Below are 16,123 nucleotides of genomic sequence, written 5' to 3'. Positions count from 1 at the left end.
TAAGTGCCCTTTGTGCTGCTGGACACGCTGCTCTTTCTTAGGAAATCACCCATTGTGCCGCCTGGAGGCTTCATCCGTCTGTCTGTGGGTTTGTCCCCAAGCAGACAAACCCAGTGTGCCCAAAGGGACGGCCCCCAGCGCCCCAATCCTTCCCCCCTCCTCACTTTGCCCCTCTGTGCCCGCGCCCCTTTCCCTGCGGTCCTCATTTGGAGCCATTGTCCCCAGCGTCACACGGTCACCACGCAGAGCTGGGGCGGCACCAAATGGGGCCGAGTCTTACGGGTTACAGCAGTGCAGGAGATGCTTTCTGCAGGCCCCGTGGCACAGCACATCGTGGGGTGTCTGCCAGGAGCAGCCCGGCTCGCCGGCTTCCCGTGACGTGGCTCAGCATCGGGAAATGAAAGGGGCTCTGTGCCTCGGCAGAATACCATTACCATTATTTATTGCTGGAATTTGTGTCTCACAGGGGAATTAATTGCTGGCTCTGTTTGTTTGGGTCTCGTTTCGCCAGCCACGCGCTGGGGGTAATGGCCTAGAAATTAAATTTCGTTTGAATATGCAAGCTCAGTTCTGAGTTGGTCGACCAAAGTGAGGGGGGGGGGGGGAATGAACTTCAGGCAGAGCTCTTCCTGGAGCTGAGCTCGAGCGTCACCGGCGTCAGCTGGCCCAGGGTCTGCGTGGGAGCAGAGGGAATGTGCGCAGTGAGCCACAGGAGGAGCTTGGAGGTGGGTCAGGCACCGGCGTGGGCTGCCCTGATTGGGGTCTGCAGGTGGGGGCCCCTCAGAGCTGGCACCGGGGTGCCACCGTCTGATGGGGTTTTGGAACGGGACACCTCGGGGTGATGGTGTCCCTCCTCGGGGTGACACCCCAACACCTGAAATCATGGTACTATGGCAAAGCAAGCAACAGGTTCAGTGCTTTTTTAGGGTGGACTCACGGCCCCAAGCCTTCGTCCCTGCTCAGTGTGTTCCCCTGACAGCTCCCAGCTGCGCGTTGCATCACGGTACGGCCGCGGCGTGCTGGGGCCTGGCCCTGGCTCTGGGTGCCTGCTCGCCTGGTTTTCATTCCCCCTCCCAGGAACGCGCTCTGGTTTGTGCTTGGAGCTTTTCTCTGGCTGCGGGGAAGGGCTGGGGGAAGCGAGGAGCACTCTGTATGCCAAGCAGGAGTGCCTGCCGCCATCCTCTTTTCCTCCGTGGTGATGCCCCCGGGGTCTCCGATAGCCCCGGAGCCCCTGCTTCCTCCTGGGAGAGGTTTCCTGATGAAGAAGGGCTCGTTTGAGCTCTTGTTTTGCCTTTTCCCGTTTCTCCTGGAGAGGCTGTGCAGAGGCAGTGGGTCCCCGAGTGTTTGCATGGGGAGTGCCTAACGCAGGGGATGCTGCCGCCCAGGGATGAGCGGGTGGGATTGCTGCTCTCCAGCTGCAAGAAATTGCCTCTGGTGTGAAACTGGAGGGAATTAACGAGGGGAAGAAAGCCATGCTGCTCTGTGGCTTGGTTGTGCTTTAGAAGGAGCCCTGCTGCTGGCTTGTGACCAGAGGGGCTCATGCCGGGTGCTCGGCCCCGTACCTCTGTGTGACACGGAGCCACGTGGCAGGGGGTGATGCAGTGGTTTGGATGGGGAGGGATGGAGGTGTGATGCAGCCTGGGTCGGGCTCGGTGCTTTGAGCCTTCCACCAAACCCCTGTGCATCCCCAGAGCATCTGTGGTCCTGGGTTTCCCCACCATGTCCCAGATGAGGGGCAGTGGCTGAGCTGCATCCTCCCCACGGCATCCCGCAGTGCCCCCGTAGCGGGCTGTGAGTTGAGCCACGGGCCTGGGTGCCTCTTCCTGAGCCAGAGCCCAAAATATCTCCTACCTGCATTGTTCCCAGCCGGGTGATTGCTGCTGATCGCTCCCCATTGTGTGCAGTTCCTGCAGGAAGCACTGTTTATCTTACCCCGCTCGGCCAGGAATGCAGCCCCACGCAGGCAGCGCCGGTATGTTTAAACTCGGACAGAGCACTACAACGGCCTTTGGATTTCCCTACTCCTGGCGGCGTGGGCAGTGCTTTGGGGGCCTCGTGTGGGTCTGAGTTGCCACCCCTTGGCAGAACACAAGGGCATCGTGTGGGGGGAGGAGTGGGCAGCCCTTCTCCTGCTCGCGGTGGGCAACAAACAGGAGTGAAGCGATGCTCAGAGTCGGGTGTGTGTTGTGGCTCATTTTGGGATGTACCATGGGCAGAGCTGTGAGCTGATGGGATCCGTGGGGTGGGCAGGAGGAGCCCCTTGCTGAGGCCTGGGCTGTCCCTTCGTCTAGTTGGAGAGCTGCTGGCTCCTGTTGGAAATAAGTGCAGCAAATTGAGCGGCAGGAAAGTGAGAAACTGGGAGGGGCTCCACGGCGGTCTGAGGCTGCGTGGGCTCCTCGGCCCCGATGCTGCGTGGGGGGTAATGCTCTTTAGGAGTGACCTGTCCTGAGGATGTCCCACGTTGAACACGGGGTGTGAGGCTCCTGGGGAGCACGGCTGGCTCCTTGCTGCACTGTGCTTGCTCGTAGCAGGTGGATGCAAACACCTCCCTTCTTCAGAGCGTGCTGGGGGGTGCACAGAAACCCTGAGCTTTATCTATGGCTCAGCAGGGAGCTGAGCTTCCGTGGGGCAGCTGTGCATCTCTGCACCCCATACATCTCCACGCAGCATCCATCCCTGGCATGAGTGCTGTGCCTTGCTCTGGAGTTGGTGCTTGTATCAGTCACAGACTTGCAGCCGTTGCCCTCCCCTTGTCCTTGCAGTGCCAGAGCTGCATTGCTGCTCACCCAGAGCTGTGTGCTGTGTCCCTGCACCAGCTCTGCGTGCTGGGGTGCTCCTGCTGGGCTCCGGGCAGGTGGATTTCTTGCTGGTAGGGTCTGGTGTTTCCAGCAGGCTGAGCTTTAATTAAAGCACCGTGTGAGCCAGAGGGATTTAGCTCCCAGAGTGGCTGCGTGCGCTGGGCTGTGAAGGGGAATGACAGCGGGTGGGGGTGGGAGGGGAGAGCAAAGGGCTCCGGGATGGGCAGTGGGGGGGGGGGAAAGGTGATGGGGCTGTGGGTCTGGAGTGGGGGACACGCTCGGCTCTGTCTGTACTGGCTGCTGGGCTCCTGGGTGTTACAGGGCTGGAAAGAGTGAGGAAAAGGGGGAAATCCCAGAGAAGGCACCCGCAGAAGAATGGGAGCGATGCGCAGTGGGACTGGGACCCTCCAATGCCTCTGTGCCGGTCCCTGGGTCTTGGGTGGGGTCTGCGTATTGTGAAGCCCCCTTTGCTGGGACAGAGGGACAGAAGAGCAGCAGTGATGGTTGCAGGACTTGCTTCGTTTTAGCACCGGGTAAATTGGCTGAGAAAATAATTAAAGCTCGTGTGGCAATGCCCGTGCTTTGGCGTGACAGATTAAGGACGACAAAGCGTGACTTTCAGACGGGAAATTCAGTTTGCTGCTGGTTTGTTTGCTTGTTTTTATTTATTTATTTTCTATCCCCTTTTTCAACGTATTTGTTTTCCGTCTCACGAGGAAGAGATCGGGGAGAGCAGTGTGAGCTCAGCCCCGCGGGTCTCAGAAAGGCACTGCCAAGCAGGTACTGCAGGGAAAGGGGCAGGATCCCACCCCCCCCTCGCAGCACGAGGCAGCTTCATTAGCAAGCTGCTAATTGCACAGGGGCGTGTGGCTGTAGGGGCAGAGCTGTCCCAAGGACAACGTTAGGGCAGTGTGTGGGGTGGGTGACCGCTGCCCGCGGGGCTCCCCGTGGGTGCGGGTCGCCGTGGGGCCGGGAGCAGCCGTGGGGCCGGGGTGGGGGTGTTGGTTTTCCCCAGGTTTGTTTCCCAGCTCCTTTTTACCCAAAGGCAACGGCTGCCCCGTGCGTTCTGTCACGGAGCCAGTGAAGGAAAAGGGTTGCCATATTTTTATAACTTTTATTATTAATAATTTATTTATTTTGAACATAAGGGTGGAACAACGCAGCTCGTTTATTTATTTTTTTATTTTATATTTTTTTTGTAAGGCTCGTTCTTGGAAGCGGCAGAGCACTTCTGGCTGGAGTTATTTCCTTTGGGGGGAGAAAAGAAGAAAGAAAAGGAAGGGGGAGGGGAGGGGGGGGGTGGGAATAAAAGAGAAACTCGTGGTTGGTGTGGAAACCATGAGTCCGAGGGGGGTTTGCTTCCCCACCTGTGAGCGCCGGAGGGAAGCGGAGTGGTTTTGCTTTTCTTTGGGGGGGGAGGGGGGTCCTGGCTGAGGTGATGGGGTCCTTTAGCGTCTAACGATCCTCGATGCGGTTCCTTGCCGCATCCCTGGCGGTGCTCTGAGCCGGGCCGGGTGCGGATATAGGGCGGGTTAAGTTCTGCTGTGCTTCCCCCGGCGCTGAGCTGCCGCTTTCCCCGTCCACCCGCCGGGAAGCAGAGATGGGGTGGAGGGGGGAGGGGGGGGACGAGCAGCCGCCGTGCATGGGGAGGACGCTGCCCCGTCTGCTTCTCCCTGCATCTTCGTTTCGGGGCTGTTTGCTGGCGGTCACATCCCAGCCCTGCTGACCCTTGGGCACGGCGATGCGTCGCTGTTTGTAAACCCCGTTCCCTCCTCGAGTTGTTTTTTTTTTTTTTTTTTTAATTTGTAAGGAGTTAATGACTATCAACAAAGCAGATTTTAATCTGATCGGTTTATTCCTCGTCCCGGACATCAAAGCGAACATCAAAGCGTGCGGCATGAAAGGCTGCGGGGCTCCTGATTCACGCAGGTGCAGCGCCCGCTCCTCCGCGCAGCCCAAAGGATGCGGTCCCGGAGGAAAGCAAAGGTTAACGTGGGGATGGGACCCCAGCGAAGGAGGGGAGGGGCTCGTGCTGTCCTCCAGGCTGATGGGAAAGCTGTTCGGGCAGTGCTCGTCCGGGCGGGGGATGCAGAGAGGTGGGAGGTGCTGGGGATCCCGGTGAGCTGCGGCTGGGATCTGCGTGAGCTCCTGGGCAGCGTCTGCCTCCTTTCTTTGGGGGGGGGGTGTGTGCAAAGAGGAGGCAAGAACTGCGTACGGAGGGGCGGACAACGTGCAGCTTCTCCTGGGTGGTTTCTTCCAGAAATTGGAAAGCCAAAGCTGGCGGTCATGGAGGCTCTTAGAGGGATGGGACTGGAGCTCCCTGCACTCCCCTCCATCCTTTGGGCACCAGCACTGATACTCCGTGCACCCCCCCCCCCCAAATCCTGTCCTTTCTGCTCATCCTCGGCTGCAGTTTGCTTTCTCCACCGTGGAGCATCCCCAGCAGCCGCAGTGCTGGGGAGGGTCCCCCAGCCTCTTCCCACCTAATTAAACGCTGCCTCTCATTTGCAGGAGATGTTTCCGGGCTGGTGCCGAGCCTGTGCACTTGCATGCTAATTCTGAGCAGCGAGCAGGCTCCTCCGGCGTGTTCCTGAGCCTCGGGGAAGCAGCAGGGCTGGCTAATTGATTGCAGTTTCGCCAGCAGCACGGGCTGCTCGCCTCTAATACAGAGCAGACCCGGAGGAAGCCCACCGCCGTGCCCCTCCTCGTTAATTAGTCCTCGCTATCGCACACACAGCCATGCTGGAGCTGGAGGACAGCGTGTGGTTTCTCTTGTTAGCGCCCAGCGGGCTGCTATTCTCTTCCACACGCGTTTCGGGGACGCTCGGGCAGTGGAAAGGAGCCCGCTGCATGCCTGGAGCTGGTTTTCCCCCAGCTGGAGCTGGTTTGAGGACAGCTGAGGGCCGGGAGCACGCAGCCTGTGTCATTTGGCTGCTCTTCCTTCCCTGCTCCTAAAAGCAGTGAGTGTTGGACCTCAGGAAGCACTTCGGTTCCTGGGATGCAATTCACCTTCAGCAGGGAAGGTGTTCAGGGCTTGGCTTTGTCCTCACAGGTGTGGGAAACCCCCTCGGTGCCACATCCCCACGGTTCTGGATCACCTCTGGGTTCCCTGGGCAGAGTGTGCCGGCGCATCACTGCTCTTCTGGGGAAGAGCCGCAGAGCTGCGTGGGTTCGGGTGTTTCTGCCCTCCCTGTGTACCCGTTCCCGGTGGGAAGGAGCTGCCCAGCATCATTTCTCACACTCCCCTTCTCCGCTCTCCCCCCCCCGGCAGGTCACAGACCAGCTTCCCGGGGTTTTGATGCTGGATTGGGATCGTTTTAACTAAAGATGGAAACACTGGAGTCCGAATTGACCTGCCCAATCTGCCTGGAGTTATTCGAAGACCCTCTGCTGCTGCCCTGCGCCCACAGCCTGTGCTTCAGCTGCGCCCACCGCATCCTGGTGTCCGGCTGCTCCTCCGGAGAGAGCATCGAACCCCTCAGCGCCTTCCAGTGCCCCACCTGCCGCTATGTCATCTCCCTCAACCACCGCGGCCTGGAGGGCCTCAAGAGGAATGTGACGTTGCAGAACATCATCGACCGCTTCCAGAAGGCGTCACTGAGCGGCCCCAACTCCCCCAGCGAGAGCCGCCGCGACCGGCCCTACCGCCCCAGCCCCACCATGTCGGTGGGCGGCGAGAGGATCTCCTGCCAGTTCTGCGAGCAGGACCCGCCGCGGGACGCCGTCAAGACGTGCATCACCTGCGAGGTGTCCTACTGCGACCGCTGCCTGCGGGCCACCCACCCCAACAAGAAGCCCTTCACCAGCCACCGCCTGGTGGAGCCCGTGCCCGACGTGCACTTCCGAGGCCTCACCTGCCTGGAGCACGAGAACGAGAAGGTGAACATGTACTGCGTGGCTGACGACCAGCTCATCTGTGCCTTATGTAAACTGGTGGGTCGGCACCGGGATCACCAAGTGGCGTCGCTCAGCGATCGCTTCGAGAAGCTCAAGGTAAGGGTGCTGATGGTTTGGGAGAGGGGCGTGCCACGTGGCTTAGCTGGGGCTCTTTTGCTGTTGAGGGGCTCTGCTGCTCATCAGCTTCCTTGGATGTGGATGGAGAGAGCGGGGAGCACGCCTGCAGCCAGCAAATGGCTCGGAAATAGGAGTGCTCCGTTAGCATCGCTGGCCTGAAAAGGGATTTGGCTTAGCGGTGGGCTCTGCGACAAAACTTCATGCTTAGATGAGAGATGGGATGGAGCTGAGGGGATCTTTGATGCGAGAAGGACGCTGAGGCATTGGAGCACGTCCAGAGAAGGGCAAGAAGCTGAGAGGGTCCGAGCACCAGTGCTGTGGGGAGCAGCCAAGGGAGCTGGGGCAGTCAGTCTGGAGTACAGGAGGCTCAGGGGAGAGCTCGTTGTGCTCTCCAGCTCCCCAGAAGGAGTTTGTGGTGATGTGTGGTCAGTCTCACAGACGTTGTTCCCAGATAACTGCGATAGGATGAGAGGTGATGGCATTAGGTTGTGCCAGAGGATGGTCAGGTTGGGCATTAGGAATGACTTCTCCAGAAGAGAGGTGCAGGCTGTCACCATCCCCAGCAGTGCTCCAGAGCCGTAGGGATGGCCTGGTGGGCTGGGATGGGCTTGGGCTTGGTGATGTAGAGCTCTTCTCTGACCTGAATAATTCTGTGATAGAGGAAGAAGGAATCAGGGACGGTGCTTCCCGCTCTCCTTCCCCAGCACCCCCAAACTGCTGCTTCATCCTTCAGCCTTGTGCAGGACATCTGGCAGTGGGCAGCGTCACCTCCAGCGTGGGGTTGTCCTGGCAGTGTCACCACGCTGCATTTCCCATCCTTGTACCCGCGAGCTGCAGAAAGGAGCGGTTGTTTTCCAGCCCCCCTCGCTCCGACCTGCGCCTCATATCGATCCAGAGTGAATCCCTGCTCCCGTGCTTGCAGAGAGCAAACTTGCAGGCAGCCCTCTGGGGTGCTCCGAGCTTCATTTCTATGCAGCACCAGTGCTGGGGCTGAATGCTGTGTGAACCCATGTGGATGATGTTTGACCTATATAAAGTTAGAAATCCCTCTCTGTCCCCCACGCGTTCTGTGTGAGTCTACAAACCAGTTGAAATTCTCTCCCTTTGTTTGTTAATATTAAAAAAGCAGAGCTGGTCCCATCCGGGCTCACGCTGCTGATACTGTGCTCGCGTTCCAGTTGCAGCCCTTCTCCTGCTCTTCTCCCCCAGTCCCTTCTCCCATAACGTTCTGGGCTCGTGCTGCCCCAGAAGTGCTTTTCTTGGCTCTTCGTCTCGTTAAATCCCTTCGACAACATCGATTTTTTTGCTCTGAGGGCAGAAGAAATACCTCCATCTCTTGCAAGAAAAAAAAAAAAGAAAAAGAAAATAATAAATGGAGATGACTTCTTCCGTGCGCTCCGGGCTGATTGAAAAGGGGAAGAACAAAGCTTTCTCTCCAGGCATCCGTCTTCCTGGATGGTGAGTTTCCCACGAGCTGCTTCCCGGGCGGGTTTCCCACCTGCCCTTCCCAGCACTCCCAGATGTGTGTGGTGACACAGCCCCTCGCTGTGCCTCACCTCCACGGCCCCCGCTCAGCGCCAGCGGAGCGTTCCTCGCTGCAGAACATTCTTTTTCCATGAGGAAACGTCTCAATTAACAAATTGGAAACCTTAGAAAGGAAGGTCCGCGCGTGTTTGCTGCAATAGGACCCCGGGACAGGAGTTAAAGCCCTCTTAATATTTCCCCATCGTGTCGGCGAGCCAAGCGGGCTCGTGTGAAGACAAAAGCTCTGACAAGATGAACTGCTGCTCCGATGAGCCAACTCTGTGCACGTTGCCAGAGCACCCCCCCCCCCCACACACACACAAATGTTTAAATAACAGTCTTAAGTGATTCTGGATGAGGAGGGAAGCTCTCCTCTGCTGTAAGCGTTCCCCTTCGCAGGCAGATTCCTTGCTCCCTGCAGAGGAGCCGCACTGCTGGCACGATGCTCCAGCAGCCTCTTTTTCCCTACGGCCAGCCTCCCTTCTCCTCTCACAGGTGGGAAGGGCCCAAGTGAGGACTGTTTGGGGACAGATGTAGGATGTAAGCATCCAGCCAGGGCTGCAGGATGACTCCAGGGATCACCTCCCCCAGCAGAAAGTTTCCTTCGAGGCAGGCTGCCTTACATGGTGAGGAGTGAATGGAAGAAACGCGTTTTGAAATGCAAAGCTGTGTCTCTGCCTGCTCAGCCGAGCTAAGAGGGATGAAGGCTTTGCTGCTGGTGTGAATGCCAAATGAACTGCGGTGCAGAAATGCCTCGTCCGAGTTGTACTCTGTGCTTTGGCCTCAGATAAATCTCGTCGTGCAACGGACTGCAGAGCGTGGAGGATGGAGCTGTGCTCAGCAGCGTTTCTGTGTGGCTTTAAGCACGCTGGCACTCCACGCTTGGATTTGGAGCCAAGCGATGCGTGGTGGAAACTTCCTCCTTTTGTTGCTCTTTGTACGTGCTGCAGGGCATGTGCAGGACCCACCTCTACCCAGAATCACAGATCACCTCTACTCCCTTTCAGGTGTGTTCTGTTTCTATTACTCCGTGCACCTCCAGCTCTGCGTGCTTACACTCGTTGCTTTCGGGTGCTATTCTTGCTCCCCCAGTTGGTGGAAGGCATCTCCCTGCCCTGCCTGCTCCTGCAGCACTCCCTGCAGAGCTCTGCTCCCAGCAGCTGGGCTGCCCTGCACACTCAGGGTGCTGCAAGCAGCCAAGACCTGCAGGCTGGCTGCTGGCTTTCCCCGTGGTGTTAGGGTGGGGGATGCTGCACGCTGCCGGCTCGCCTCGCCAGCTGTGAAATCAGCACTCAAAATGAAATGAATAGCGGGTGTAGATGAGGAGCAAAGCAGCCCGGATACATCCAGCAGCCACTTCTAAAGGTGGGTGCCTCAAAATCCCTGATTTCACCTGGGCGCAGGGCCGGGGAGGTGACAGCACGTGGGGTTTGGTGTGTGAGCTCCGGCAGCTCCACGGCAGAGGGAGTTCGCAGGAAAAGGGGTTTTGCTGTCAGTAAGGCAGAGCTGTGCTTCTCCTTTTGCAGGAGCCAGGTCGGGGGCAGCTCTCTTTGCTGCTGCTGAGATTTCTATCGATCAGAGTGCTGGAAATAGCCCCCCAAAAAATAAATAAAATAAAGGCAACGCTCTCGCTCCTGCTCTTTGCTCCAAGAGGAGCAGCAAGCTGCCTCCCACCACGCTTTCTGCCTCTGGTGCATTATTGTGAGCGTGACTGCAGCTGGTAAATAATACTGAATAAGTCCCTGTGCTCCACAGATGGCGTGCAGGGCGGCGATGGGCACCACAGGGCTCTTCAGAGGATGGGAAGGAGAGGGGTGGGGGAAGATCACGGAGCCTCTGCTTGGTGCTGCAGCGTGGGGCTTCTGTGCCTGGGGACTGAGGAACGTGTTCTCACTTGCACGGTGTGAGTCACTGAGATTGCTGCTTCGTTTGTGATTTACTGTACCGCCATGGGGCTTAACTGCATCATAGATAGATGTGTGTGTGGTTTTGTTTTTTAATTTCCCTTTTCCCACACGCATAAAGGAGCTGAGAAGGAGGGTCATTGCTGGCACTGCTGGGGCTCCTAGCGGAGCACGGGGCTGCCCCTGCCACAGGCACACAACCTCTGGTGCAGTGTGTGCAGCGCTGGGCTGCTTCGCTTGGGCTGCTTTCTTTCTGGACCCAACTGGAGGTGGAAATGCAGAGCCCCGTGGTTGGCTTTTTCTGGCATGGAGATGCAGGCTTAGGGTCCCTCTTGAGCAAACTGTCATCTCCCATTGCATCCACCTGGGGCTGCCAGCACGGCTTTGCTCAGATTTGCCAAAACCGCCCCTGTGAGGCATGCTGCAGGCACGCGTTTACCCGTGGAGCATGGGTTGTGTGGAAATGAAAAGCTTTCCTGGCTTCTTCACCCTGCGATGGTAAAAAGGGATCAGCGTGCGCCCTCATGTCTGGTGTAGCTCCCAGTCTGCAGCACTGTTCAGTCTTTCTCTGATCCTCCGTGGGTCAGAAGGAGCAGGAATCAGCACCAAGTGCTAGGCTCTTTGCTTTCCCTCCCAGCAATCCCATTTTTGAGCAAGGATTTGGATTTTTTTAGTGAATTATTGCCACTGTCTCCTCCCTGGCAGCATTCAAGGCCAGGCTGGGTGCGTGGGGCTGTGAGCAACCTGGTGAGGAGGGAGGTGTCCCTGCTGTAGCCGTGGGGCTGGAATTGGATGATCTTTAAGGCTCCTTCCAACCCCAACCATTCTATGACTGTGGCTGTAGGTCCTGAGATAACAGACTGAGAGCTGTGTTGGTAAGACAGTGGGTATTTTTCCAAAGCTGAGTTCACCTCCAAGCTGACTGGGATGCCCCAGTTAACTGGGGCCGCCAGGGCACTGTGCTATGCAGCAACCCCAGCTCTGCATCGGGGCAGCAGCAGAACCTGCAGCCCCTGTACCCTGCAGAAAGGAGGTTCGTGGAAGAAGCCATGCAGCAATCACATGGGGTTGCTTTTAATTAAAGAAAGAAAGAAAGAAAGAAAAAAAACAGAAAAACAAATGATTTAATTTCATGCCTTGGTCGCTCACCTGTTCAGTGCCGGGTGATGATGTGCTGCACTATCTCATCCCACATCATCTCAGCTTCTCCCCATCCCAGCCAGTGTTCCAGCCTCCAGTACTGCAGCAGCAGTGCCTCAAACCCTAAGGAGCAGGTAAAGGGAAATGCCTTCCTAACCCTTCCAAAGAGGACAGGGACTTTTTTTTCTTTTTTGGCAGAAGCTGGAGCACTGGTTAATGAGAAATAAGTGATGAGCATGGTGGGGTGGGCTGGGGATCTGGGAGGGCTTTTCCAGCCTTAATGATTCTACAACTAATGGTGTGGGGAGACTCCTCTTGGGCTCCATGCATGGGTTGGGGGGCACGAAATGTGCAGAATTTCCAACTCAAAGGGGCTTCACCAGGCAAACATTTGCCCAACAGAATGGGAAGCACGTTGCACCTCCAGTTAAACAATATTATCCCGTGGCAGAACCTTGGGTTTATGGCCTCTGGGGAATGTTTTCTTGCTCAAGCCCCCCACCAATGTTTGATGCATGTCGATGAGCATGGAGGAGAGCCACAGATAGCAGGACAGCATTGGATAGCACACGTCCTGCTCGGGGTGGGAGTGGCCACGGCCCCGGATTGGCCATCCTTCCCATTGGGTCTCCATCCTCCTGCTGTTCTGCACAGCTCTGTCACGTTGCTCTGCACCTGGAATGATCAGGCACTGTGAGAATAATGAAAAAAAAAATAATAATGAAGAAAGGGATTTAAGTGCAGGCAAAGTCCAGTGTTGGCTTCGACTAGCTCCTGCAGCAGGGCACGGTGTCTGTCAAACAGGCTTACGCGGGAGATGATGAGTTGAGCAGTTCAATTTTCTATTTCTGGACGAAGGGAATAATCTCTAATACATAATACTTCTTCCTCGCTGGAACAAGTCTGTGCCAGTCCTCGAGCTGTGGCCCTGCAGTTTAAGTCGGTTTTGGTTCCCATCAGACCTAATCTTGGTCGCATCCAGCCCTCGTCACGCAGTGGAACAGATTTTTATTTTCCTCTTGTCAACAGATTTATTAGCAATACAGCTGCTTTCACGGAGCCTCTCTGGAGGCTTCGGGTTGGAGTTCCCCACTGCCGTTCCTAAATTCCCCCTTAGCACTGCTTTTCCTCTCCTGCTGCTGCTCTGCAATCCAAACTCTTGCAGGGCAAACTCAGTGTGCAGGCGTTCTCCTCCCCAGCCCAGCACGTCTGTTTCCTGAATCAATTGCAAGCTGTTATCTTTTCAGGGCTTCTGTCTGATGGTGGCTGCAGGGCTGAGCTTCCACTGCTCTGGTTCTGCATGAATAGGTTTGCTTGGGAAAACGGGAATGGTCCCACCTTCCAAAATGAAGTGCATCCGGGTGAGGGTTGATTGGGTGGGACAATATCCTAAACTGGTTTTTCCCTGGCTGTTTTCTTGGCTATTTCGTTGCCTTTCCTCTTGTTTTACTGCCTGAGTGTAGAAGATAACAGATATAATGGCTGACAGAATAAACAGTTCAAATAGTATGGTAGTCAGGATGTGTAACTAAAAAACTAGCACAGCAGAAGGGAAAATAGATGGAATGCTCACCCATGTCCCAGGCTCACAGTGGAAAAACTCCAAAGGGAGCAAACTTCAGAAAGAGACCCTTCCCCACTGCTGCTCAGCCCTTAAATGAGGTCTAGGAGAGACAGAGCCAGGCTCCACCCCTCCTGGTCACACAGGTGCATTGCCTTCACCTGAGCTCCCATGGCTGACCCAGTGCTCCCCTCAGTCAGTGGTTCAGGCCGTGATCCAATAGTTCTCATACCCTGAGATATCACCCTGGCATCTTCTCCCTTCGCTTTGTGCTTCGCTCATCCCACGTGCTGCAACTCAGTGCTTGCAGTGTCCATCCCATTCCCGTCCTCTTCCCCAAAACTCACCCCACAGCATCACCCCACGCTTGCTGCTCCTGCCCTGCACAGATGCTGCTTATTATTCAGGATGTGTCTTATTCCAGGCCCTCATGAATATGCAGAGCGTTGCATTAGCACAGCTCGCTTGGTTAGGTGCTGGGGAAGCACAGCTCCTGCTGGCTGTGCTCTGAAGATGTGTCCTGGGAGCATCTGGGGTCTTTCAATAATTTGGAGGCTGGGTGGTGTGCGCTTGGGTGAATGGCACAGGGATTTCTGAGCAGGCTCAGAGTCACACTCTGAGATGCAACCTATTGCTATTCTTATCTCATTCAGCCCTTAAATCGGCGTACAGGCATCGTTAGGTGATTTTGGCTGGTGTGCTGCTTTTTGGGTTTGTTTGTTTGGAAGAAAACTGATTTTGATGTGCTCTCAGTGTAATGTGTCTTGCGTGGAAACGGATCAGCTGTAACAGGGTGTGCATGCTGATCAAAATCCCTCTGCTCTGGGGCTGGAAAAGGACCCTGGGACCATGAGGTCAGAGATCTGCAGCTGTGTCCTTCCCTGCAGGGCAGCACCTCCAGCTTTGCACTTCTGTACACACCTTGTTTGGTCATTCTGAGGAGATGGGGAAAGCAGAGCCTCTCGAGCTGGCTTCCCACCAGCTCTTGTGCCCTGTTGCTTTGCAGAGCTCCTGGTTCATGGGTGTTGGGAGCATGGGGAGAGCCCTGTCCTCACGGGATGTCCTGTCTGTGCGGTGTGGGGTGACAGTGCTGGGCTTGCACTATGCAGCATTGAGCAAAATGGTCAGCAGGTGCAGGTTTCTTCAGCTCCTGCCAGTTGCATTCCTTGTATCTCTCATATGGGCACCACTGATTTATGGGGTGTGCCCAGGGACCATGTGCAGATAGGCATGTGTCCATCACAATGTGCCAAAGCAATCAATCTGGATTCCTTCTGTGCTGCTTGGAAGGGGCTTTTGGGAACTGAACATCTGGGATCTGGAGAGATCCAAGAGAAAACGTGCACATGATGTCCTTCTGTGTGTGCTGGTGGGGCTCATTTCTTCCATATAATGGGGATGATTTGGAAATAAAGGTCAGTGGCGAAAGAGAGCAATGCGCTGCAGCTCCACGTCCTGGAGTCTGTGGTGGAGAGGGCTGAGGAGATCCAAAGTCTGATGTAATAAACATTGAGAAATGACCCCCATTGGCCTCCTGGGGATGAATTCTGTCCTGTCCATGCGCTGATGAAGGAGATGTTTTAATGAGCTTCAGGGTAGCAGGGTAAAGGGTGTCTGCAGCATTAACAAGACAGAAAGCTCTTTGCAGTGCGCGTTGGTAAGAGCTCATCTTAAAATAACTGACCCTAAGTACTTCCATACTGCTGCCGTGCTCAGTGAGTGGAGCTGGGATTAGTGGTGGGTGGAGGCTGCTGGGTTTATTGGGTGTGAAAGATGAGAGCTGGACATCCTCGGGCAGCAGCTGCAGGCAGTGCACCAGGCAGCAAGCTGGGGAAGCTGGAGTGAGGTCCAGTGCTGCTGCTCTATGGGGCCCATAACTCAGTGAGACCCTCAGAGTGCTCCACAAGTCCACGTTTCTTTCTGGCCTCGCTTAGCTTCTGCAAAAGGATGTGTTTTTCTCTCAGTAAAAATATCTTTCTTACCAGAAGCTTCTCCCACTTGGTTCCTCCCTGGGAAGCCAAGCGAGTTGGAGAACAGAGCTTAGAGAGAGCACCTGGGGGAAAGCACCAGGATGGAGGGTATCTGCCTGGGGTTGTGTGTGCAGGTGAACTGATGGCTGTGAGGGGGACTTCTGTGCCCACGGGATGCAGAGGTACAGCACCATCCATCCCTTTGCATGCAATGCTCGCAAGGCTGAAGTTCTGTCATGGAAATAAAACCCCCCAAAGCCCTTGGCCCATTGAATTTGGGTTGTCCCCTGAGCAATGACAGCAGGACAAAGCTGAGCTCCGAGGAATCTGCCTTTCCCAAAGCTCCTGTTGCCATCAGGAGGCTTTTGAGTTGGGGGAGGTACTCGCTCATTGCCTAGATTGATTCATTTCACTTCTTAGGGTCGTAGGTGCGGGTGCTGTTGCAGACCTCATTCCTTCGAGTGCCAGCTGGATGCTGCAGCTCCCAAACTGTGGCTCAGCATCAAGCCTTTCATAGAGCCATATGGTGGCTTGGCATGGAAGGGTCCAGTGCTGAGGGCAGCGGGGTCTCCTGAGCTCTCAGCTGTGCAGGGAGGAGCTATTGATTCCCTCAGCCTGCCTTTCAGATGGAGCTGTCAGCACTGGGGCCAAACATGACGTGCCATTAATGATTTGCTGTCTCAACTCTTTGTCTCAGCATCTGCCCGCTCACCTTCCTGGAGGTGAGGCACAGAAGCTGGAGGGCACCGGGCAGGCACTGGGGTGGGGGCAGGGTTCTGTCTGAAGCTTTGGGTCATTTGTCAGCTCCAAAAAACAGCAAAAAATGGCACAGAGGGGCTGTGTTGGTCTGTGGGAGACCTCCGGGGTGCTCTCCTTCTGGATGGTATTGAACCCAATGTTCTCAGAGCGCACAGTCTTTGCTCCTTGTGGTGTTTTGGCATGCCTGGCACTCTCTGAGCATTGGGACCTGACTGCATCACAGCACATCCCTTCCCAGCAGAGGAACAGTGTGTGCTCATGGGCTCGTTTCTCCGTAGCAGAGGGAGATGAGGCACATGGCCTGGGAATTTGTCAGCACGCGTCGTGCTGCTTGCTAATGCACTCAGATGGGAGTTCAGCAGTGCCTTCATTTCCAGGGCCAGCTGAGATGCCCTCACCTCCAGAGCTCAGGGAGGCACCAGCCAGGTGCTATGCAGCACTGTGCTGCAGTTT

The 16,123-nt window shown here is 56.1% G+C and overlaps 1 protein-coding gene across 2 annotated transcripts in view; it reads left to right on the top strand.

Moving 5' to 3' along the window:
- Positions 1-16,123, top strand: part of MID2 (midline 2) — a 50,072-nt gene that overhangs the window by 1,571 nt on the left and 32,378 nt on the right. For both annotated transcript variants that reach the window (XM_065729241.1, XM_065729242.1), the window contains exon 2: positions 6,070-6,791. In XM_065729241.1, coding sequence (XP_065585313.1) covers positions 6,126-6,791 — 666 coding nt within the window. In that variant the 5' untranslated portion in view covers positions 6,070-6,125. The remainder of the gene's footprint in view (positions 1-6,069; positions 6,792-16,123) is intronic.

The sequence above is a fragment of the Cyrtonyx montezumae genome, unplaced genomic scaffold (genome assembly GCF_038088225.1).
Source record: "Cyrtonyx montezumae isolate F1298 unplaced genomic scaffold, pur_monq_1.0 scaffold_11, whole genome shotgun sequence".
In the NCBI taxonomy this organism is placed as follows: Eukaryota; Metazoa; Chordata; class Aves; order Galliformes; family Odontophoridae; genus Cyrtonyx; species Cyrtonyx montezumae.
The sequence above is the reverse complement of the archived record's forward strand: the minus strand, read 5'-3'. Positions and strand labels throughout refer to the sequence as shown.